The sequence below is a fragment of the Rhinopithecus bieti genome, unplaced genomic scaffold, assembly GCF_001698545.2.
Source record: "Rhinopithecus bieti isolate Rb0 unplaced genomic scaffold, ASM169854v2 scaffold_15136, whole genome shotgun sequence".
NCBI classification, from domain to species: Eukaryota; Metazoa; Chordata; class Mammalia; order Primates; family Cercopithecidae; genus Rhinopithecus; species Rhinopithecus bieti.
In genome coordinates this window covers 888,205-911,293 of record NW_016808217.1, presented here as the reverse complement: position 1 = coordinate 911,293, position 23,089 = coordinate 888,205, and the positions used below count along the sequence as shown (strand labels likewise).

The 23,089-nt window shown below is 43.9% G+C and overlaps 1 protein-coding gene across 3 annotated transcripts in view; it reads left to right on the top strand.

The window, feature by feature from the left end:
• The window catches only part of NSMCE2 (NSE2 SUMO ligase component of SMC5/6 complex), a 287,707-nt gene extending 265,212 nt beyond the window's left edge, over positions 1–22,495 (top strand). For 2 of the 3 annotated variants that reach the window (XM_017885935.1, XM_017885934.1), the window contains exons 5-7: positions 12,299–12,399; positions 12,792–12,898; positions 15,781–16,471. In XM_017885935.1, the coding sequence (XP_017741424.1) occupies positions 12,299–12,399; positions 12,792–12,898; positions 15,781–15,934 (362 nt within the window). In that variant the 3' untranslated portion in view covers positions 15,935–16,471. Of the gene's footprint in view, positions 1–12,298; positions 12,400–12,791; positions 12,899–15,780; positions 16,472–22,140 lie in introns of those variants that run through there. The other variant, XM_017885936.1, reaches the window with a different exon arrangement.
• The last annotated feature ends 594 nt before the right edge of the window (positions 22,496–23,089 follow it).

Genomic DNA, 23,089 nt, shown 5'->3' with positions numbered 1-23,089 from the left:
TTTTTTTTGAGACGTAGACTCACTCTCGCCCACACTGAAGTGCAGTAGTGTGATCTCAGCTCACTGCAAGCTTTGTCTCCTGGGTTCCTGCCTTTCTCCTGCCTCAGCCTCTTGAGTAGCTGGGACTACAGGTGCTTGCCACCATGCAGGGCTAATTTTTGTATTTGTGTTTGTAGTAGAGAGTTTCACCGTATTGGCCAGGATGGTCTCGATGATCTGACCTCGTGATCTGCCCGCCTCAGCCTCCCAAAGTGCTGGGATTACAGGCGTGAGCTACCGCGCCTGGCCAAAACTCCACATTTTTGACAACCGATTACTACTGTACTTTTCTGGGAACATAGATGGTTTCTGGCCAGGAAAGAGAATCAGAGATGATCTAAAGAAATGTGTGGAGTTTATTTCTTACACCAATATGTTCTCCATCATCTTTCTTTTTGGTAATTTGCTTTTGTATGGAAGTGAAACAGACTGTGGAGTAGTATGACCTACACGGCATAATATGGCTTGCTTTCTGGAAAATCAGTAATTAGCTCAAGGACCAAATTGTCTTATGCTAAGATGTTTGTCTTCAAAACAATCCTCTTCACTATTTTCATCATCTTATTGTGGTAAATTTGTACATGACAGTATTCAAAGCATTCTCTTACTTCAGCAGTCATTCATTCACCAAATATTTATAAGTTCCTGTACATTGCCTGGCTCTCTGAGAACATGAAGCTGAATCAGAGAGTTCCTTCCCTTAAGGAATCCACATTCTGGTAGGGAAGATAGAGAAGCAAACAAATGATTACAGTAGGTACAAAAGGTACCCTGCAGTCCTAAGGAGGAATCACCTCTGCCTTGGCACTCCGCAGAGGAAATGCCTGAATTGAGTCTTGAAAGGTGGTCAGAGATTACTAGGTGAACAGATAGCAGCAGAAGCACAAGCTAACATGCTAAATATGGGTGAACTGTAGTCAGTCTGGGATGGATATGGGGCGTAGGATTGAAGTGCGTAGGAGTAGGAGATGAGGATACTTACTCTGGGGCCAACTAGCAAAGAGTCTTGTCATGCTTAGAATGCCGTGGTCAGCCAGGCGTGGTGGTTCATGCCTGTAATCCCAGCACTTTGGGAGGCCAAGACAGGCAGATAACCTGAGGGCAGGAGTTCAAGAGCAGCCTGCCCAACGTGACAAAACCCCGTCGCTACTAAAAATACAAAAAATTAGCCGAGTGTGGTGGCACATACCTGTAATACCAGCTGCTCAGGAAGCTGAGGCAGGAGAATCATTTGAAGCTGGGCGGCAAAGGTTGCAGTGAGCCAAGATCGCACCATTGCACTCCAGCCTGGCCTACAAGAGGGGAAACTCTGTCTCAAAAAAAAAAAAAAAGAAGGCCATGTTTTAGAAAGATGACCAGCTGGAATAGAAAGAATAGACTGGGGAGACTGAAGCAGAGAGATTAATAAAGAACTTTTTCAGTAATCCAAATTGGAAATGCTGGGGGTTTGAAGTAGGACAGCAGCAGTGAAAATGAGGAGGAAACAGAATCAAGATAAAGATGGAGAATGAACAGGGTATATGAACAACTTGCATGTACTGTCTTGGGTACCTGCACAGGTGGTATTTACAACACTAAAATAAGAGAACATAAGAAGAGTGCAAAGGGCACTCCTTATCTTCTGATCTTTGCTTTCTTCAGACTTTACTGTGGATGTAAATAATGGAAAGTTGTAGACCTTCTCAATGCTCACTAATCAGACTTTCCCTATTATGTGGTCTTCCTAGTTCATTACCCAGATAAAAGAAATAGAATGTGTGCATTAGATTTTCTGTTTCTGCTTGGTGACCGAGAGATGATCATCAAGCCTTTTTTTCTAAGAGGTATTAAATGCAGGTGCTCAGTTTGGGAGTATTTCCAGTGTTTATTGGTTTGAAGTGGATATTGTATGACCAAATCTTAACTGACTGATTTTTGTCCTACCAGTTGAATGTGCTGAGTTCTGATTATTTTAAATCTAATATTTGGACAGTATTTAATAACTAGAGGCAAATTAATAACATGATGTCAGCTGAGGTCAAAGGACATGTCTGAAACAATAGTAGATAAATTATAAGCACATGATAACATGAAAGGGTATATCTTACTAACATGTCAGCTCATTTGGAGGAAACTCTTCATTCAGTTTACTTTCAAAATCTTCAGAGGAGTGTGTCGAAAGAGCCATGGAAGTGGAAGCTGACAGAAAAAAAATTGAAGATGCTGATAGTGCTGTGTCAGCTATCTACAGCTTGCTATTTGCCAGGAACCATGCTAGGAACTTTTCATACAATAACTCACTTAATCCTCAGACAGCACTATGAAGTAAGTACCATTAGTATCTCCATTTCATAGCTGAGAAGATTGAGACAAAGAAAGACAGAGTAATTTGCCCAAGAACACTCAGCTGATAAAGTGATAGAACCAGGCAAATCCAAGCAGGCCTGTTTCCAGAGCCCATGTTCCTAAATACTGTAATCCTCATTGCCTCAATATCCTTCCTTCCTTCTTATCACACCTCCCTAGAGAGCCTGGCTGAGTCATTACTAGGAGGTTCACCTTGAATCTTCACCCTATCTCCAGAGATACTTATGTACTTTGTACAAAATGTATACATTTCACTCATCACACAGGATGTAAATATTCATATCTGTCTCTCCTACCAGACTCATTCTTATTCCTCTTTTTATCTATACCTGAAATTTGATGTAGTGCATGGCACAGAGCAAGTGTTCAATAAATGCAAGTCTAGTTGAGTTAGCTTCACTTGAACACACAGTGCTTGTCCTCAAAGAGTTTTCAGTGTATCTGGAAAGTTCCAGATGGAAAGAGAGTTCCATTCACATGAAACAACAGAATAAGAAAGAAGTTTGGGCTAAAAGAGTGTGGTATAGACAATGGATATTATGAGATTTCAACGAAAAGAGATTGGCTACAGAGATTGGGTTGGGTAGATTGAGTTGCATTGGGTTAGACTGGATAGAGATAGCTTCTCCACGTACATAGAATCTGAGATGAGGATGGATTATAGTTAAGAGAAGAAAAGGAGGAAGTACATTGATCAGAATGTTGACCTGAGGTGGCAATGAATGAAATGCTCACATTTAAGGAGGTGGTAGAGTTGTTTAGAAAATGTACGTGGAAGGATCCTCCTCATTGACCCAGATCAGACATCAGCTCCTTAGAGAGGCTGACTCTGTTCTCTCTCGAGACCTTCCTTCCACAGTATCTTGTATGTGCATGACCTTCACAAGAACACTTTGCTTTGTAGGTGTCTGTTCTGTGTGACTGAGCTCCCTGAAGGCAAGGATTATTTTTCACCAATACCAAGCATGTCTAGCACATAACAGTGGTAAAAATAATAATAATAATAGCAGTAGCAGTTTTATAATTACAGAAGAATATAATGTTGATTTTAATAAATGCATATACAAACTAAGTAACATATTGGATCCTTACTGTGTTCTAGCCGTTTTTCTAATACATTAATCCAACCTGTGTTCAAGTATTTTTGTTGAAATTTATGTTTGTTGAACTTTGCTGTCCTGTGAGGGTTGTAACATCTAGGGAATCTTTCATTGTGTAGGCGGTATCTGATCATGACCTCCATCTGAATTCTGCAAAAGCTCTTCACATACAGCAGAATCTTAGCTGGTACCAGGGAGTATTGGAACTGATATGGTTTGGCTGTGTCCCCAACCAAATTTCATCTTGAATTGTAGCTCCCATAATTCCCATGTGTTGTGAGAGGGACCCAGTGGGAGATAACTGAATCATGGGGTGGTGTCCCCCTACTTTTCTCGTGGTAATGAATAAGTCTCATGAGATCTGATGGTTTTATAAGGGGAAACCCCTTTCACTTGGTTCTCATCTCTCTTGCCTGCCACCATGTAAGACATCCTTTTGCTCTTCCTTCATCTTCCTCCATGATTATGAGGCCTCTCCAGCCATGTGGAACTTTGAGTTCCATTAAACCTCTTTCCTTTAAATATTACCCAGTCTTGGGTGTGTCTTGTTCAGCAGTGTCAGAACGGACTAATACAGGAACCTAGGATTCAGTTTCCTGCAGAGGGGAAATGGCAACATGGCCCAACCAAACAGCTGGCAGTCAGGACAGGCCACCAGTCCCATGAGGAAACTGAGGTACAAAGCTGGACACCCAAGAGTACCAAGGAGTGGATCTCAAAGCAAAACACACACACACACACACACACACACACCCCACAGAGCTCTTAATTCCAAATCAAAAGAACTGAGCCTGCTGAATATCTCATTTTCCACTTACAGCCTAAGATGTGTCTGAGTCCACAGGTGGGGTCACTGGTAGTCCCAGCTATAGGTTACTGAGTAGGAGAAACAAATCAGGGATTGGCACAGATACATACTCACTTGCTATAACTAAAGAATTTCAAACTTGGAATCAATGTGCTTTTGCACATTAGCATGGCCCCCAAATTTTCCAGGCACCAGCTCAGCCTTTCCAAATAAACTGTCTTTGGAATAATGCAAGTAAAATAATATGGGCAGTCTAATAAGCATTTCAAGCAGGCAACAAATATTTGTAAAGTATTTTCTTCATATGCTACTTTCATAGTTTCAAGAGAAAAGTGATTTTAGGAAAATGTTCAGGCTTAGGCCGGGCATGGTGGCTCATGCCTACAATCCCAGAACTTTGGAAGGCCAAGGTGGGAGGATCGCTTGAGGCCAGGAGTTCAAGACCAGCCTCAGCAACATAGTGAGAGCTTGTCTCTATTTAAAAAAAAAAAAAGGAAAAAAAAAAAAAATGTTCCAGCCTAATTGAAAAAGTACATAGCAATCAAATTTTATTCCCAGCTGGCATAAAACTTTCTAACTGGTAGCCAAATTTGGGATGCCTGAAGACAGACAAGTGACTAATGCTAGGGCTGTGTGTGGCCAGTACCAAATGTATTTTCTGACCACAAGACCATGTCTGGATTCTCCTTTGTAATTACCACACAGCCTACTGTAATTTTCAAGCTTATATTTACTTCCTGCCTTTGACATGTAATTCAGGGTCCAGGACTGCACCCTGAGCGAGAGTGAAGTCCTCTCTGTCATTTGGCTAAAACCTATAAAATCATCATTGTGTGAGGATGTGTGTATGTGTTTGTGTTGCCACGTCTGCTAAATATGTTAAGTGTAATCTTGTGAAAAATATGCCCACTCCTGCCTTGTTGGATGAGCCACTTTGCTTGTCAGATGTTTATTGAACACCTACTACCCTATGCCAAGGACTATTTTAGACTCTAGGAAACATCCGTGAGCAAGAGAATGAAGGCCCTGCTTTCTTGGAAAAGAACAAGGGAGGGGGAGTGGGGAGGAAAGGCAGAAAAATAGCACTTATGGACATGTGCTATGCAGAGAACAAGAGTGGTGTGATAGAATAAGTCTGTGTGGCTTCTTTAGCTTGGGACATCAGAGAAGCCTTCGCCAAGGAGATGACATTTAAACTGACATTTTAAAATGACAAGAAGGAGTAGGACAGGCACAGAGCAGGAGGAAGAGCATTCCAGACAGGTTAGTGTTAAGGGCCAAAGACAGGAGGAGCTTGGCATGTTCCAGAAACAGAAAAGGCAAGTGTGCCTTGAGAATGGTGGGAGACAGGACAACGGAGCAGAGAGGTTGCGTATTAATCCATTTTCATGCTGCTGATAAAGACATACCTGAGACTGGGAAGAAAAAGAGGTTTAATGGACTTAACGTTCCACATGGCTGGGGAGGCCTCACAATCATGGCAGAAGACAAGGAGGAGCAAGTCACGTCTTACATGGATGGTGGCAGGCAAAGAGAGAGAGAGAGCTTGTGCAGGGACACTCCCCTTTTTAAAACCATCAGATCTTGTGAGACTTATTCACTACCACAAGAACAGCATGGGAAAGACCTGCCCCCATGATTCAATTGCCTCCCATTGGGTCCCTCCCGCAATGCATGGGAATTCAAGATGAGATCTGGGTGGGGACACAGCCAAACCATATTAGGTTGTCAGGGACAGAGTCACATGGCGCTGTCTAGGCCACTGCAGGAGGTGGACGTGGCAGGCTGTGGCCCTTCATGAGGGACACTAGTTAGGAAGCAATTGCAGAGTGCTGGGCAGGTAGCAGTACTGGTTTGGAAGGGGCTGGATTTGGAATATGGTGTAGAACCAGAGTCAGCAGAACCTGCCAGTGGATCGGATGTGAGGAATGAAGAAAAGAGAATAACCAAGAATGATTCAAAGGCTTTGGCTTTGAGCAAGTCGGTGGCTTGTGACTGAGGAGGATCAAAGGCAGAGCTGGTTGGCCCTTCCCTGAGTCATAACTGACTAGCCACAAAAACTGGGAACTTACATTTTGGGGTCCAATCATTGCCCTCACTGCACGTCCCATCCAATTTTACATCATTGGACCATATTTGTAGACCTTTGGAAATACTACTTCAAACATATCCAGGGTTTCTTCTTCCTTTTGGTGTTGATTTTGTGATATTAAAATATATATATATATATTCAAGTTACCTAACTCTACCTTGCTCTGTCCCTCATGGGTGTGCTGTAAATGTTAGTTCTTGTGCAGGCTTCCTGCCTTGGCACAAGTAGAGGTCCGAGATCAGTCCATTGGTCAGAAGTTGGACAGGTGGCATATGCTTCTAACAATATTGTCTATGTATATAGAAAATAATATGACTAGTTTGCTTGCTTTTCTACTTATAGTTAGGAAAATTTTGTAACCTCTTTACTAAAGATTAAACTGATTTAATCCGATTGTTGCTTTATTATAAAGCAGATATTTTCTACACTTGCCTTAAAAATATTATGGGGTTGGCCAGGCATGGTGGCTCACACCTGTAATCCCAACACTTTGGGAGGCTGAGACAGGCAGATCACTTGAGGTCAGGAGTTCGATACCAGCCTGGCCAACATGGTGAAACCCCATCTCTCCTAAAAATATACAAAATTAACCAGGCATGGTGGTGGGCGCCTGTAATCCCAGCTACTCGGGAGGCTGAAGCACGAGAATCACTTGAACCCAGGAGGCAGAGGTTGCAGTGAGCCGAGATTGTGCCACTGCAACTCTAGCTTGAGCAACAGAGCAAGACTTCATCTCAAAAAAAATATTTATATTGTGGGGCTTAAATTTTCTTGCTACACAATAGGAATAACAACATAGTTATTCTTCATGGGTATTTTGTTAGGAGTAAATGAAATAATGTATACGATGTGCTTAGCGCAGTAGCTGCTATATAACATTCAGTAAATTTGAGGTATTACTATCAATGAAATAACAATTTGGGACTGGGTGCGGTGGCTCACGCCTGTAATCCCCGCACTTTGGGAGGCCAAGGCAGGCAGATCAACTGAGGTCAGCAGTTCGTGACCAGCCTGACCAACATGGAGAAACCCCATCTCTACTAAAAATACAAAATTAGTCAGGGTGGTGGTGCATGCCTGTAATCCCAGCTACTCGGGAGGCTGAGGCAGGAGAATGGCTTGAACCCGGGAGGCAGAGGTTGCAGTGAGCTGAGATCGCGCCATTGCACTCCAGCCTGGGTGACAAGAGCGAAACTCTGTCTCAAAAAAAAAAAAAAAAATTGGGAGCAGAGGAGCTCCCAGAACCAATACACAGATTTTAGTATTCAAATGAACCAGTCAGAGAAAATAGAACAACACATTGATTTATTAAATTCCTGCGTGACTTTGGACAAAACCTACACTTTCTTTGGATCTCAATTTTCTCAGGTAAATGCGAGACTTAGAACAGATAGATAATCTCAACTTTAAAACTTCTGTGTTTCTAGTAGATGATCAATATTTTCTCTCCCATCTTCCTTTTACCAAGCTTATCACAAACTTTTGTCTTTGGGTCATCTAAATCAGTATAAGTGATACTTATTGCCAGATGTGACCTTTTGTTAGCACAATGGAGAATCCCAACGCTAATGTCAATTTCTATAAATATAGATTGAGAGTGAGGAAATGTTCTGTCTCTAGGGAAGTTTAGTTATTGAGAATCTTTCTCTTTTTAGACTCTTGGTCTGTGGTCTCTTACTCACTCGTGACATTCTTCCCCAGTCTCACTTTTGTTACCTTTTTCTTTCGTGATCACTGATGCTGGTAGCCACCTACAATTTTGAAGTTCCCCACTCAGCCTTCCCTAGTAGTAGACATTGCATTTGAGTTGTGCTTTCTTACTTCCTCTACCTTTTGAAATTTAAAAATAGGAAAACAAACCCACAGTCTTTCACATCAGCTGAACTCTGTTATTCATCTAACAGATTTTCTGGTGAATTCTATGATACAACGTATACAGTCAGAAACCAGCCATCAGTTCAGAATCAATGGTGTACAAAATTAAGAAAGAGCTACTTTTATTTTTACTCTTAAACACACGATCAGAAATGGGAGGCAGCAGCCCATAGGAGGAGGCTTTGAAAAGTGAATTCAAGGGAAAGACGGCTCCTGGCCTTCTCCTTGGCTTTTCTCCTTACCTGTCCAACTTTCCCAAGCCATGGTGAAGAGTCAGTAGACTGATAAAGGGACTCTCTTAGGAGTCTAACTCTTGCACTATGAATTCCAAAGACAGGCCCTGAGAAACATGAAAACCCATCATAGCCATGAGCAATATAATTTCCAGAGACCCCACCCCCAAGCAAACATACTAAATGTGGTACCTGCCCTATTAAATATCATTTTAGGACGGGCGCGGTGGCTCACGCCTGTAATCCCAGCACTTCGGGAGGCCGAGGCAGGCGGATCACAAGGTCAGGAGTTCAAGACCAGCGTGGCCAACATGGTGAAACCCCGTCTCCACTAAAAATACAAAAATTAGCTGGGCCTGGTGGCGGACACCTGTAATCCCAGCTATTCGGGAGGCTGAGGCAGGAGAATTGCCTGAACCCGGGAGGCAGAGGTTGCAGTGAGCCGAGATCGTGCCATTGCACTCCAACCTGGGCAACAAGAGCAAGACTCTGTCTCTGTCACTCAGGCTGGAATGCAATGGCATGATCTCCGCTTACTGCAACCTTCACCTCCCAGGTTCAACCAATTCTCCTGTCTCAGCCTCCCGAGTATCTCAGGTTATAGGCGCCCACCACCACACCCAGCTAATTTTTGTAATTTTTTTTTTTTTTTTTTTTTTGAGACAGAGTCTTGCTCTGTCACCCAGCCTGGAGTACAGTGGCGTGATCTCAGCTCACTGCAAGCTCCGCCTCCCGGGTTCACACTGTTCTCCTGCCTCAGCGTCAGGAGTAGCTGGGACTACAGGTGCCCACCACCACACCTGGAGAATTTTTTGTATTTTTGGTGGAGATGGGGTTTCACTGTGTTGGTTAGGCTGGTCTCGAACTCCTGACCTCAGGTGAACCACATGCCTCGGCCTCTCAAAGTGCTGGGATTACAGGCGTGAACCGCCGCACCCAGCCTTGCTGTCAAAATTGAGTTTATGAAGAAGTAAATCCAGCCCTACATATTGCTTCCAAATTATGTATTTTTGATTACCAAATCGACAATTAATGAAGTTAACTTCACATTTGCATAGACCTTTAACATTTGGTAATTTCAGTACTATTGTTACTCTGTTTTGAAGCCAATCAGTGGTTTTTAAGGTCTCAGATGTTTGTTTAGCTCCCTGAAAAGCTGGAAGCCCCGAGGCACTGCACCTTAATGCCCAGTGGCTAAAAATGCTCTGACTGGTTATGCCCAAGCCCTGAGATCTTCACTGCCTTCTTCAAAGAATGAGAGCTGGTTTAGGGGACAGCAAGCTGGCATACAGATACACCAGTCTACTCCAAGAAGGTGACTCTCAAAGTAATTGGAGGCAGAATCCCTGTGTTGCAATTAATTCACTAGGTTACCTTGAATGAGAGCTCCGCAGCCCTCTCCTTGCCCCTCAGTACAGCTTGAGCATCCCTGATCCCAAAATCCAAAACCCACAATGCTCCAAAATCCAAAACTTTTTGAGCACCAACATGACGCCACAAGGAGAAAATTCCACATCTGACCTCATGCATCAAGTATACACGAGTGTTAAAAATACTGTATTAAATTAGCTTCAGGCTATGTGTATAAGCATTATATGAAACGTAAATGAAATTCATGTTTAGACTTGGGTCCCATCCCCCAAGATATTTCATCATGCATATGCAAATATTTCAAAGTCCGAAATCCGAAACACTTCTGGTCCCAAGCATTTCGAATAAGGGATACTCAACCACTAGTGCCTTTGCAAACAAACACCTTATCTGGCCTAGGTGATGGCCCACAGTCATCAGTTCTGTGGAACCGAAAGTTATGCCACACCATCTGAACCAGAAACAAGGGCTTCCTCTCACACATTAAGAGGAAAGCCATTTTTATGTCTGTATTATTTTGCCAAAATTAAAGAAGGAAGGGAAGGGAGAAAAGAGTAGGGAAGGGAAAGGAGAAGGAAGGAGAAAGGACTACACCATCAACACATGTTTAGAAAGCTACTGATCTTTTGGCTGGACCCCATGGCTCATTCTATAATCCCAGCACTTTGGGAGGCCAAGGCAGGCAGATCACCTGAGGTCAGGAGTTCGAGACCAGCCTGGCCAATATGGTGAAACTCCATCTCGACTAAAAATACAAAAATTAGCCAGGCGTGGTGTTGCGCATCTATACCCCCAGCTACTCAGGAGGCTGAGGCAGGCGAATCACTTGAACCTAGGAGGCGGAGGTTGCAGTGAGCCAAGATCACACCATTGCACTCCAGCCTGGGCAACAGAGTGGGACTCCATTTCAAAAAAAAGAAAAAAAAGCTATTGATCTTTAACTTCTGTGCAAAATTACAAGTATCTTTTCTTCAGAGAGAATGGCTTTCATGTGAGATACTCCCATCATCCCATTCAAAGGTTGTCTATCATCTGTTTTTGGTTTTCTTTTGTTTTGTTTTTTTCAGTTGGGGGCAAACGGGATGTAATGCAAAGAACATCAGTTTCAGAAGCAGCTCATGCTCTGTTTAAAGCCAGTCCTGTCACTATCACTCAGCGGTTCTCAAAGTGCAGGCCAGGGAACTCCAGGGTGCTCCAAGGGTCTTTCGGAGTGTCCATAAGGTCAAAACTTCTTTATAATAATAGTATGATCTCATCTGCCTGTTTCACTCTCATTCTTTTCATGAGTGAATTTTCCCAGAGACTACAGGATATGTGATATTGTGACAGATTGAATGCATATGCAGATATCAAAATCCAACTGGCTGCTATGAAGCCAGACATTCAAGATATTTATAAGAATGGAAAACAGTGCCATTCTTCTCACTATGTATGTCTGTGTGTATAGGGGGGATGTTCTGGAAATATAATTTTAACTTTTAAAATGTTGTTTATGGTAACATGTAGTGGGATTATTGTTATTTTTTTTTTTTTTTTTTTTTTTTTTTTTTTTTTTTTTTTGAGACAGAGTCTTGCTCTGTCACCAGACTGGAGTGCAATGGTGGGATCTCGGCCCACTGCAACCTCCACCTTCTGGGTTCAAGCGATTCTCCTGCCCCAGCCTCCTGAATAGCTGGGACTACAGGCACGTGCCACCACACCCAGCTAATTTTTGTAGTTTTGGTAGAGATGGGGTTTCACCATTTTGGCCAGGATGGTCTCGATCTCTTGACTTCATGATCCGCCCACCTCGGCCTCCCAAAGTGCTGAGATTAAAGGCGTGAGCCACTGCAACTGACCTTATTGTTTTTTTTAAATGAATTTTAAATTCCACAGTCTTAATGTCTAATCTGCTAAATATTGATGAATATAACCCACATAGAAAAAAGCTTCAAAGAGTTCATACCTACAACTAAAAAGTTTGAGAAGCCCTGCACTACCTAATAGTAATGACTGTTTATTGATTATTCCTCTGTACCATGAGCTGTGCAAAGCATACCACATTCTTCATCTCTTTTAATCTTTGCCACAAGCCTGTAAAGCAGAGGCTTTAAAAAAGCGCACCTTGCTAGCCTAACGTCTCACCACTGGACAAGAAAGAGATAACCAGGTCGGTTCTCTGACTCTGAAGCCACTCTCTTGGTCACCTTCTCTATAACTTTAAAAAAGAGTTTTTTTAAGTGCTCTGAGCCTCAGTTTCCTTATCAAAAATAGTCAGAATGAGGTACCCCGTAGTGTTCTCTGAAAAGCAGAAGAGTTTCTGTGCATCCAGTCCCTACCTACATGGGGCCAACACCAAATTTACCCCAGAAACTCTTCACCTCCTTTCCTTCCACTCCTTCCTTTTCTTTGACGTTAGACCAGGGAGGCTTATCAACTGTCCATTTTCCTCTAGATGGCCTTCAAGCTGACAGAGAAGCTGACGGAACAGAAGGAGTGGATGAAGAGATGATTGTGACCCAAAGTCAGACCAACTTCATGTGCCCCATTACACTGGTACCGCTTCCTCCTCCTTCCCCTGAAAGAAACACGATTCACTTCACAGAGGCAGAAAGATTCCTGTTTGCTTTCTGGTTTGATTTCACTTAGGGAGTTAAGGAGGGAGTAAAGAAAAGTGCTGGGGGTTGAAAAGTATCCACGGGAGGTTCTTGGGCTGGAGAGAGCTGTCAGTAAATCGTGCCCTTAAGGATCCGGGACTAAAGTCGTGGCCTACAGGCCAAGTGACAGTACTGCCACTGGATTCCCTGCATTTTCTTATCTAAAGCCTAATAATTATCTAAAGCCATGAGAATGGGAAGTTAAACATAGAAAGCTCAGGACTAGAACAAAACAGCTACTGGAAGTTGATCATTATCATTCCTGAAAGCCCAACATCTCCTTGATTACAGTTGGAAATGAAGAAGCCAGTGAAAAATAAAGTGTGTGGCCACACCTATGAAGAGGAAGCCATTGTTGGCATTATTGAGTCCAGGCACAAGCAGAAGAAAAAGGCCCGGTGAGTGAACGCAGGGAAGGAAGTGGAGCCTTCCCTAGTGGTAGTCACTCAGAGGTGGTGTGTTCATGCTAGAGGAAAAGACACTTCAATGTCTCTTCTAAATTCCATTCACCTCCCGAATACTGTAAACATGGAAGTGGGCTTTCTGGAAAAACAATACTTGAGGGAAAAATTAGTAATCTGTTCAGGAAGAAGCTGAGGGAACTTCAGCCACACCTTCAAAACAGAATAAGGCCAGGCGCAGTGGCTCATGCATGTAATCCCAGAGCTTTGGGAAGCTGAGGTGGGCAGATCACCTGAGGTCAGGAGTTCGAGACCAGCCTGGCCAACATGGTGAAACCATATCTCTACTAAAATACAAAATTAGCCAGGCGTGGTGGCAGGTGCCTGTAATCCCAGCTACTCGGGAGGCTGAGGCAGGAGAATCTCTTGAACCCAGGAGGCAGAGGTTGCAGTGAGCCGAGATTGTGCCACTGCATTCCAGCCTGGGCAACAGAGCTAGGCTCTGTCTCAAAAAAAAAAAAAAAAAGGTTTAAGTGGCTAACTCATAAATGATAAATTATTTTTTTAATTGGAAGTTTTGCAGAATCTTTAAAATATACATAATACATATGTTATATATTATTTTATATGTATATCATATATATTATTGATCTTTAAATATATATAATATATATATACACACACACACATATATATATCTCATCTTCCTTCCCCTCCTCCCATGACCACGGACGACCATGCTCTGTTCCTGTAATTACACAGAATCCTGAGTTAGCCAGACTGACCGGCATTGACTCAGTTTGGCATTTCTTGTGCTCTTATCATGGATTTGTTGCAGGAATGGAATTGCAGNAAAAAAAAAAAAAAAAGGTTTAAGTGGCTAACTCATAAATGATAAATTATTTTTTTAATTGGAAGTTTTGCAGAATCTTTAAAAATATACATAATACATATGTTATATATTATTTTATATGTATATCATATATATTATTGATCTTTAAATATATATAATATATATATACACACACACACATATATATATCTCATCTTCCTTCCCCTCCTCCCATGACCACGGACGACCATGCTCTGTTCCTGTAATTACACAGAATCCTGAGTTAGCCAGACTGACCGGCATTGACTCAGTTTGGCATTTCTTGTGCTCTTATCATGGATTTGTTGCAGGAATGGAATTGCAGGTGTGACTAGTTCTCAGTTGACTTCTGATAACAGTCTCTTTGATGTGTGGCTTACTTCTCCATTGCCCAGAAATTTGCTGGTCCAGACCTAGAATGGAATTCCCCAGCACTCCTCATCTGGGTGTGGACTTAGAGATAATATATTGGAGACTAAAGATATCTTGATGGTCATTCAGGCAAGTAACTTATCCTTTTTATTCTAGAAGAATAGTGGCTTTGCTGCCTAATGTTTGCAAAATGTAGACATTCTTAGTACATTTTGATCTGTTTTAAGTTTCTGACTTACAGTTGAAATGTCAGATTTCGACCGGGTGCGGTGGCTCACGCCCGTAATCCCAGCACTTTGGGAGGCCGAGGCAGGTGGATTACGAGGTCAGGAGATCAAGAGCATCCTGGCTAACACGGTGAAACCCCATCTCTACTGAAAATACAAAAAATTAGCCAGGCACGGTGGCAGGCGCCTGTAGTCCCAGCTACTGGGGAGGCTGAGGCAGGAGAATGGCATGAACCCGGGAGGCAGAGCTTGCAGTGAGCCGAGATCGCACCACTGCACTCCAGCCTGGGTGACAGAGTAATACTCTGTCTCCAAAAATAGAGGGGGAATTTGGGTTGTTAAATGGCATGGCATGCTTTCTTTTTTCTTTATGGCATGACATGCTTTCTTTCTTTTTTTTTTTTTTTTTCTGTGACTGAGTTTCACTCTTTTTGCCCAGGCTGGAGTGCAATGGTGCGATCTCGGCTTCCCACAACCTCCGCCTCCCGGGTTCAAGCAATTCTCCTGCCTCAGCCTCCTGAATAGCTGGGATTACAGGCACACACCACCACACCCGGCTAATTTTGTATTTTTAGTAGAGATGGGGTTTCTCCATGTTGGCTAGGCTGGTCTCAAACTCCCAAGCTCAGGTGATCTGCCTGCCTCCGCCTCCCAAAGTGCTGGGATTACAGGCGTGAGCCACCGCGCCCGGCCATGGCATGCTTTCGTTAGTTTCCTTATCCATAAATGGATGACAGTCATTGTAATCGCCTCATTGGCATATTTGAAATTTAAATAAGACACATGCAAAGTACTTAAAGTAGCTGGTACACAGTAGGGCTCAGTAAAAATTGTCCGATCATCATCTTCAAACTTGAGCCACTATCAACATCCTCTTCATTTTTTTCCACCATTTACTCTATAGGCATGGGAGAGGAGGACAGTTTTAAAGGAGTAAGATGAGCCAACCTGGAGTTTAGGAAGTTACTCCAATAGCAATGCAGAGATGGATTAAGGAGGCATGAGGCAAAAAAAAGTCAGTTAGGATGCTTTTACAGTAGCTTAAGTTATATGAGAGCATAGAGATGCAAGAGTGATTGTGGAGGTATAGTTAACGACATTTGACGACTGAATGTAGGAGAAAGGAAGAAGCAGCGAAGGGTGGCTGACATTTCTCATCTGGGTGTCTAGGACTGTCATTTGCTCATTAGCCTTCAGAGAAGGCATGAGAGAGGAACACTCTTATTGGAGGATTGTGATAGACTCAGCTCAGGTCATCCTAAATTCAAGGTCCCAGCAATATAGCCCCGTGGAAGTGTCCAGGAATGCAGCAAATGTGAGTTTTGCAATCAGGGAAGGACTCAGAACTATCGATGTGGATTGGGAGGTTATCAGTGTAGAGGAGTCAACCTGCTCAACTACCATCGCAGACGCAGCTCTGGAACTGATGCATTCACCAGCAGAGAGCCAGCAAACAGGACCTGGGCCTCCCCCACGATGTCCGCGAGGCCAGAGCCCGACTTCGTTCTGCTCACTGTGACGTCTCATCACCCTGGTGCCAACCCTCAAAAAACACTTTGTTGACCAGTGAAAAGATCAATCAGCAGAAGAAGACCCCAGCAAAGCAGTCTAAAATATAGCCAGGAGCCAGGAAGAGTGATAAGGGGTGGAGGCTCATGGGAACTTGCGGGCGGGGTGGGCAGGGTTCTAAAGGCCAGGTGCATTTGAGCAGCAGTAGATTAGAACTCAGGGCCTTCTTGAAACCGACTCCAGACGTTTCTGATGAAGCATGAAGTCGTGTCATTTCCCATGATGCACGTTAGAGTGATGAGTATTTCTGTGTTAGCTTTGTTTAGAAACGTCCATGACACATTGTCTCATTTCTTCCTCCTAGATTGTTCTAGTTATGTTTGTTTGTTTAGACTGGAGTTCCAGATCCATTGTGTTCTGGGCACTGCCTGAAATTTACTGTGCAAGCTTCAGGCCCTGGGAAGGCCTCTCTGCACTGGCTTGAGTCAGAATAATATTGTTGAGACTTTAGCCCCAGCCAAGCACAGTAGTTAGAATAATTTCCTAAAATATATCTGTTAACAATAAGCCTATTTATTCGCTTAAAAATAAAGCTGCCTTATGATTTCCTTTTTTTTTTTCCTTTTTTTTGTTTTTTTTTTTAATGTCAGCCACCCCTCACTGCTTCTTCCTTTCTCCTACATTCAGTCAGTCATCAAATGTAATCCAGGCTGGAGTACAAACTCTGCCTCCCAGGTTCAAGCGATTATCGTGCCTCAGCCTCCCGAGTAGCTGGGATTACAGGCACACACCATCACGCCCGGCTAATTTTTGTATTTTTAGTAGAGACAGGATTTCACCATGTTGTCCAGGCTGGTCTCAAACTTCTGGCCTCAAGTGATCTGCCCACCTTGGCCTCCCAACCTTATGATTTTCATATATTAATATTTCTAACTTGACCACAGTCACTTTTTTGCTTTTTTGTTTGAGAACAGGAAACGTATTTTTAAAAGTCATATTTAAGAGCATGTAGAATAAAATGAAGTTGAACAGAAATGGGTCATTCAACAGCAGAACTCCAGCTTTGTACTTGGAGTTCCTGTTTCAACACTTACTGACAAGCCATTCAACTTTTCTGCCTCAGTTTACTCATCTGTAAAGTGGAAATAACATCAGCATCTCACAGCATTTCAGGGGCCAAAGAAATGGTAGGGAATTCCATTCTAGGTCTGGACCAGCACATTTCTTGGCAGAAGAGAAGCAAAAGCACTTAGTTGAAAGCTCTTTTGGGAGCGAAGAGCGCTAAACAAATAGCTGTAGGGTTGTTAAGACCGAGACTGATAGAGTTGTTATCGCTCCCCGTGCCGCTTAGTGACACATTATTTTAGACCCAGGGGGTGTGAGATAGAATTACTGTCTGTGTTGAGGTATGACAGGAATCCCTCCCACTCAGATTTCCAGAGGTCTCTATAGACCTTCTGTCTACAGCTTGTAGACTAAACCTTGGAATTCTTGGGACCCAGATCCAGGAACTCCCAGGATCATGTACTCTTGAGCGTTTGCAGTGGCTAAGGTTCCCCTACAGCCCTGTGGGACCCCAAGGCCCAGTTCCCTTTGCTCAGCAGTCACCTTTGTGCTTGCCCAGTGCTGCAGTGAAATGCTCTGCTTGGGCAGTGCCTGGAGGTGGGGACCCAGCCGCTCCTTCAAGGCTTGAAGGGCTGACTCCTGCACAGCGATGATGCGGCAACTAAGATCAGGTATTGCCACAATGAACTCGCTCACCAGGATGTCGTGGGATTAATGCCGAATGCTTATGGAGACAGTTGTTTCTCCAGAGGAGGCATGCCCTGATTCAGCACTGTGGCATGATGGCCTTCTCTTATCCTTTCTGCTTTAAAAGCTTGTGTTTATTGGAGATGAAGTGAGAAACAAGTTCTTCCCAGTTCCAGCATCAACCTTGCCTCCAGGAAGTCTTCCCTGAGCCCTTATTCATGCTGGACAAAATGTCATTAGCACCCCATGTCATGCCAACATTGTCAGTGCAGCTGGCTCCTCTCCACGAGCTTCTTGAGAGCGGAAGCTGTGGACTAGAGCAGGGACTGGTGCACGGCAGGACCTGAAGTGAACTCCCCAGTCCTTGACACACATCAGCCTGCTTATTTCCCACCTTATTTGACAGGCTTGTGCTCTGCCTTCATGTTCTTAAAGGGAAAAACTGAGTCACAGAGAATTTAGTCACTTACCCAGAGTGACACAGCCAGGGGTTTAAGCCCAGGTCTTTGTCACTCTTGAGCCTGCAATTCTGTCAGTAGGCCATCCAGCTCCCCTTAGGAGGGCTTTTTGGTTCATGCCTCTACCATCGGAGTCTATCCCCTCAGTGCCCTGGGCTCCATCCCACTGAAGTGAAGGTGGGTGCCTGTTCTGCAGCTGAGTGTGTGGTTAAGTCCATCAGACATTGTCAGTGTACTCTCATGCACTGACTAAAACCATGATGTCATCAGGAAGTCCTCCCCACCTCACTCTCCACTTCCTTCTCCACTGCTTATTCACTGTCTGGCTATCAGAGTTAAGGCCTTTGCTGGATAGGATGGAAGAAACCAAGGCCAGGCAGTCCAAAGCAGATATTCAGGGTTATGTATTAAGGGAGGGTCATCCCAGCAACCTACTTGGACTTGCATTTCAATATCATGGAAGCCAAAGTTATGATACTTGGCTTTTCTAGTCACAAAAGTGTCTGTATCCTCTTCATGATCTTAGCTGCTTATTTTCATACAGACATAATTCACTAGGCACGGTGGCTCACACCTGTAATCCCAGCACTTTGGGAGGTCAAGGCGGGTGGATCACTTGAGCTCAGGAGTTCAGGACCAGCCTGGGAAACATGGTGAAACTCTATCTCTACAAAAAATTTTTTAAAAATTAGCCAGGCGTGATGGTGTGCACCTGTGGGCCCAGCTACTCAGGAGGCTGAGGTGGGAGGATTGCTTGAGCCCGGGAGGCAGAGGTCACAGTAAGCAGAGATAGTGCCACTCCAGCCTGGGTTACAGAATGAGACCCTATCAAAAAAAGAAAGGAGAAGGAAAGAAATAAAGAAAAGGAAGGAAAGAAGGAAGGAAGGAAGGAAGGAAGGAAGAAGGTAGGGAGNGCTGAGGTGGGAGGATTGCTTGAGCCCGGGAGGCAGAGGTCACAGTAAGCAGAGATAGTGCCACTCCAGCCTGGGTTACAGAATGAGACCCTATCAAAAAAAGAAAGGAGAAGGAAAGAAATAAAGAAAAGGAAGGAAAGAAGGAAGGAAGGAAGGAAGGAAGGAAGAAGGGAGGGAGGGAGGGAGGGAGGAGGGAGGGAAGGAAAGGAGGGAGGGAGGGAAGGAAGGAGAAAGGGAGGGAAGGAAGGAAGGAGAAAGGGAGGGAGAGAGAGAGAAAGAAAAAGAAAGGAAAGAGAAAGAAAGAGAAAGAAAGGAAGGAAGAGAAGGAGGAGGAGGAGGAAGAAAAAGAGAGGAGAGGGGGAGGGAAGGGAATGGAAGGGGAGGGCAGGGGAGGGGAGAATTCACTTTGAGACTTCACAGCACCGGGGGACAGGCTAGGGAAAAATACAGATTTTTAAACTAGTGTAAAAACATTTCTCCAACCTTGCCCTAATGTAAAGCCAAATCATCAAAATGATGCATACCTTGGCCAAATCACCCTGATCCTCTTTCATATAATTGCCTTTCTATAATTATGATTTAACACATCATGTACCTGAGTATATAGGGTTTTTTTTTTTTTTTTTTTTTTTTTTTTTTTTTTTTTTTTTTTTGAGACAGAGTCTCACTCTGTTGCCCAGGCTGGAGTGCAATGGTGCAATCTCGGCTCACCGCAGCCTCCACCTCCCGGGTTCAAGTGATTCTCCTGCCTCATCCTCCCAAGTAACTGGGATTATGGGCACCTGCCACTACGCCCAGTTAATTTTTTTATTTTTAGTAAAGATGGGGTTTCACCATGTTGACCAGGCTGGTCTCAAACTCCTGAGCTCATGTGATCCACCTGCCTCGGCCTCCCAAAGTGCTGAAATTACAGGTGTGAGCCACCGTGCCTGGCCATATTTTAATATTTTAAAAATAAATATTGTTATTAAGCATATTATTTATTTCATTGATTAATGCCCCTCTAATGTAAAGACTCCTTGATCCACAGATCAGGGCCAAGAAATACTTTCTCTTTCATGTTGGACTGTTGGGTTTCCTACCACTAGACAAATTGGAGTTCCCATGACCAACTTTATTTCCTTCTCATTTGCATCTTTAGTGTGGTTTGCATATTTGTTGTTTTTGGTCTTAATATCCTGTGCTTTATGGAGAGCTGTCTCAGATCACTGGGCCAGAGCTCTGTGTGGACAGGAACCATATATTTGTATTTCACAGTTGCATGCTTAGAACCTAGCACAGGGCTGATCCCTAGAAGAGTCAATTAATGCATGAATGGGTACATGCCTGTGTTGGATATATGCAAGGTAGAAATAGATCCAGAACTTTAAAACTTCTTGGAAGAATGATGATGAGGGAACACATGATAGTCACGGGATCAGGAAGGGAATTAACATTATTGAGCACTGTGTTGCCTGTCACCTTGGGAAATAGGGGTTCTCTCCCCATTTTAAATCAGAGGCAAGAGAGGCTCAAGAAGATTATTGTGAATTGCCTATGGTCTCATAACTAGCAAGTAGGTGGTAGAGAGAAAATTCAGACCTAGGTTAGCTTGACTCCAAACATTGGGCCTCTAATCTACCAAAATTTGGTTCACTTTGAGAACCAGATTCTTTGAGAAGAAATAGGTGATTTCATCCAGCCCACTGCCCTCAGAGAAGATCACATCGAAGCAGAGCCGTGGCTTGTTTCCACCCCTTTTTGGGTGACTCACACTGATGTCTTCAGTTGCAGCCTTTCCACTGAGTCTCAGTGGTCCACTCAGTCTCTTCTGGGAGAGCTCCTGGGCATCCATTCCAGAGGAAACAGATACCAACCAGGACTGTGGTTCTGTGCTGCAGCCTGTTTTGCCCCATCATTTCCCACTGTGATAAAGGGCACTACCAGTCACTGATCTGCCCGGATGAAGCTCACTTCTTCCCTTTCCCTTACACTCCACAGCCGCTCCGTTGGCAAGTCCTACAGGTTCTATGGTCAAGCGTGTCCTGAAGCTGATCGCCATGCCACCCTTGACCAAGCTGCCCTCACCTCTCTCCTACACCCTGCGGGATCCCCCACGCTATTTTCCCTGCCCCTCTCTTACCTCCCTGCTTTGTGTTCTCCATAAGCAGCCAGAGTAACATTTTCCAGATGTAAACCAAACACACCCCTCCCCCAGCTCAAAAACTTCCAGTGTTTTGTCTTCATATTTAAAATAAAATCCAATCCAGGTGGTGGCTCACACCTGTAATCACAGCACTTTCGGAGGCCGAGGGAGGTGGATCACTTGAGGTCAGGAGTTTGAGACCAGCCTGGCCAACATGGTGAAACCCCATCCTACTGAAAATACACAAAATTAGCCAGGCATTGTGGCAGGTGCCTGTAATCGCAGCGACTCGGGAGGCTGAGGCAGGAGAATCACTTGAACCCAAGAGGCAGAGGTTGCAGTGAGCCAAGATCACGCCACTGCACCCCAGCCTGGGTGAAAGAGTGAGACTGTCTCAAAATAAATAAAATAAAATAAAATAAAATCCAAAGCCCCATTGGCCCACTGACCTCACTTCCAACTGCTCTCCCTCTTGCCTGGGTCGCTTCAGCCACATAGAGTTTGCTCTCACTCCAGGGCACCAAGCTGGACGTCCTCAGCACTGCACTCGCTACTGCTTTAACCCGGACCACATGCAGACTTGTTCCCATGCTTCATTCTGGGTCCTGCCCAAGATAAGATGTGTTTGGTGAGGCATGCCCTGAGTCCAGCCAAAGAAGCCGTGGCCCCAGCACTGTCTCTTCTTGACCCTGCTTCGTTGCCCTCATAGCCCATAAGGTGACCTGAACTTACAGCAAGCATGTATTTGGTTCGCTAGTGGTAGCCTGTCTTCCTCATTAGAAAGGTAGCTCATGATAAGGTAGGCACTACTCACATATCGCTTGTGTCCCCAGCACCTGGACAGGGCCTGGCTCAGGTAGGGACTCAGCGAATCAATGAATGAGGGCACCTTGGTCCTGACTTTAACACTTTTCCTTTTTCGTTCGAAGTCTGACTTAAACACCTGAGTGTAACAGAAGTTTCTGCTTAAGGCAGTAAAGGGGCTGACTTGATGTTCTTTCTCCCTTGCAGTTGCCCTAAAATTGGCTGTAGCCACACAAATGTAAGAAAGTCAGATCTCATCCAGGATGAAGCACTTAGAAGGGCGATTGAGAACCACAACAAGAAGATACATCATTCCCAATAGGAAAAGCCACCTGCCCGCAGGGACACCAGCAGCCTACCTCCTACCTCAGCCGTCTGTTGAGAGCAGTGCTGACCCCAGCAGTTAGGGACTGGCTGCATAGCATACTTGTTTGGGGTAAAACTTGATGCTTTTATGTGTGCTTGAAAACATGTTTCTAAGTTACACAACAGAAATGCAAGCATATTGTTTATTTTTAAGTGTTCTATAATGTTAAATAAAACTTTGATCATCTGCAGTGTCCTCCCTGCACGCCTCTTGATGTAGGGATTATTCCAGAGGTGCAGGCTTTTCCATTTCAAGGACATCAGACTGATTTTTATAATAGTTTTGGCTAAAGAATGTTTTTCAGCCAGGTGCAGTGGCCCACACCTGTAATCCCAGCACTTTGGGAAGCCAATATGGGCAGATCACTTGAGGTCAGGAGTTGGAGACCAGCCTGGGCAACATGGTGAAACTCCATCTCTACCAAAAATACAAAAATTAGCCAGGTGTGGTGGTGCACACCTATAATCCTAGCTACTCAGGAGGCTGAGGCAGGAGAATCAGTTGAGCAATGAGCCGAGATCACACCACTGCACTCCAGCCTGGACGACAGAGCAAGACTCTATCTCAAAAAAAAAAAAAAAAAAAAAAAAAAAAAAAAAGAATGTCTTTCAAGTGATATTTGAAATTAAAACATATAAAAAAACACCCCTATTGCAAGGCATTTTCTGTAAGTATAGTAAATAATAGCATCTGGTTATAAAGCAAAGCCAGTTTACTTTCTTGTATTTACATTGTATATTGACAGTTCCAAACATATAAATGCTTTTATTGTCATTCTGAATGGAATAG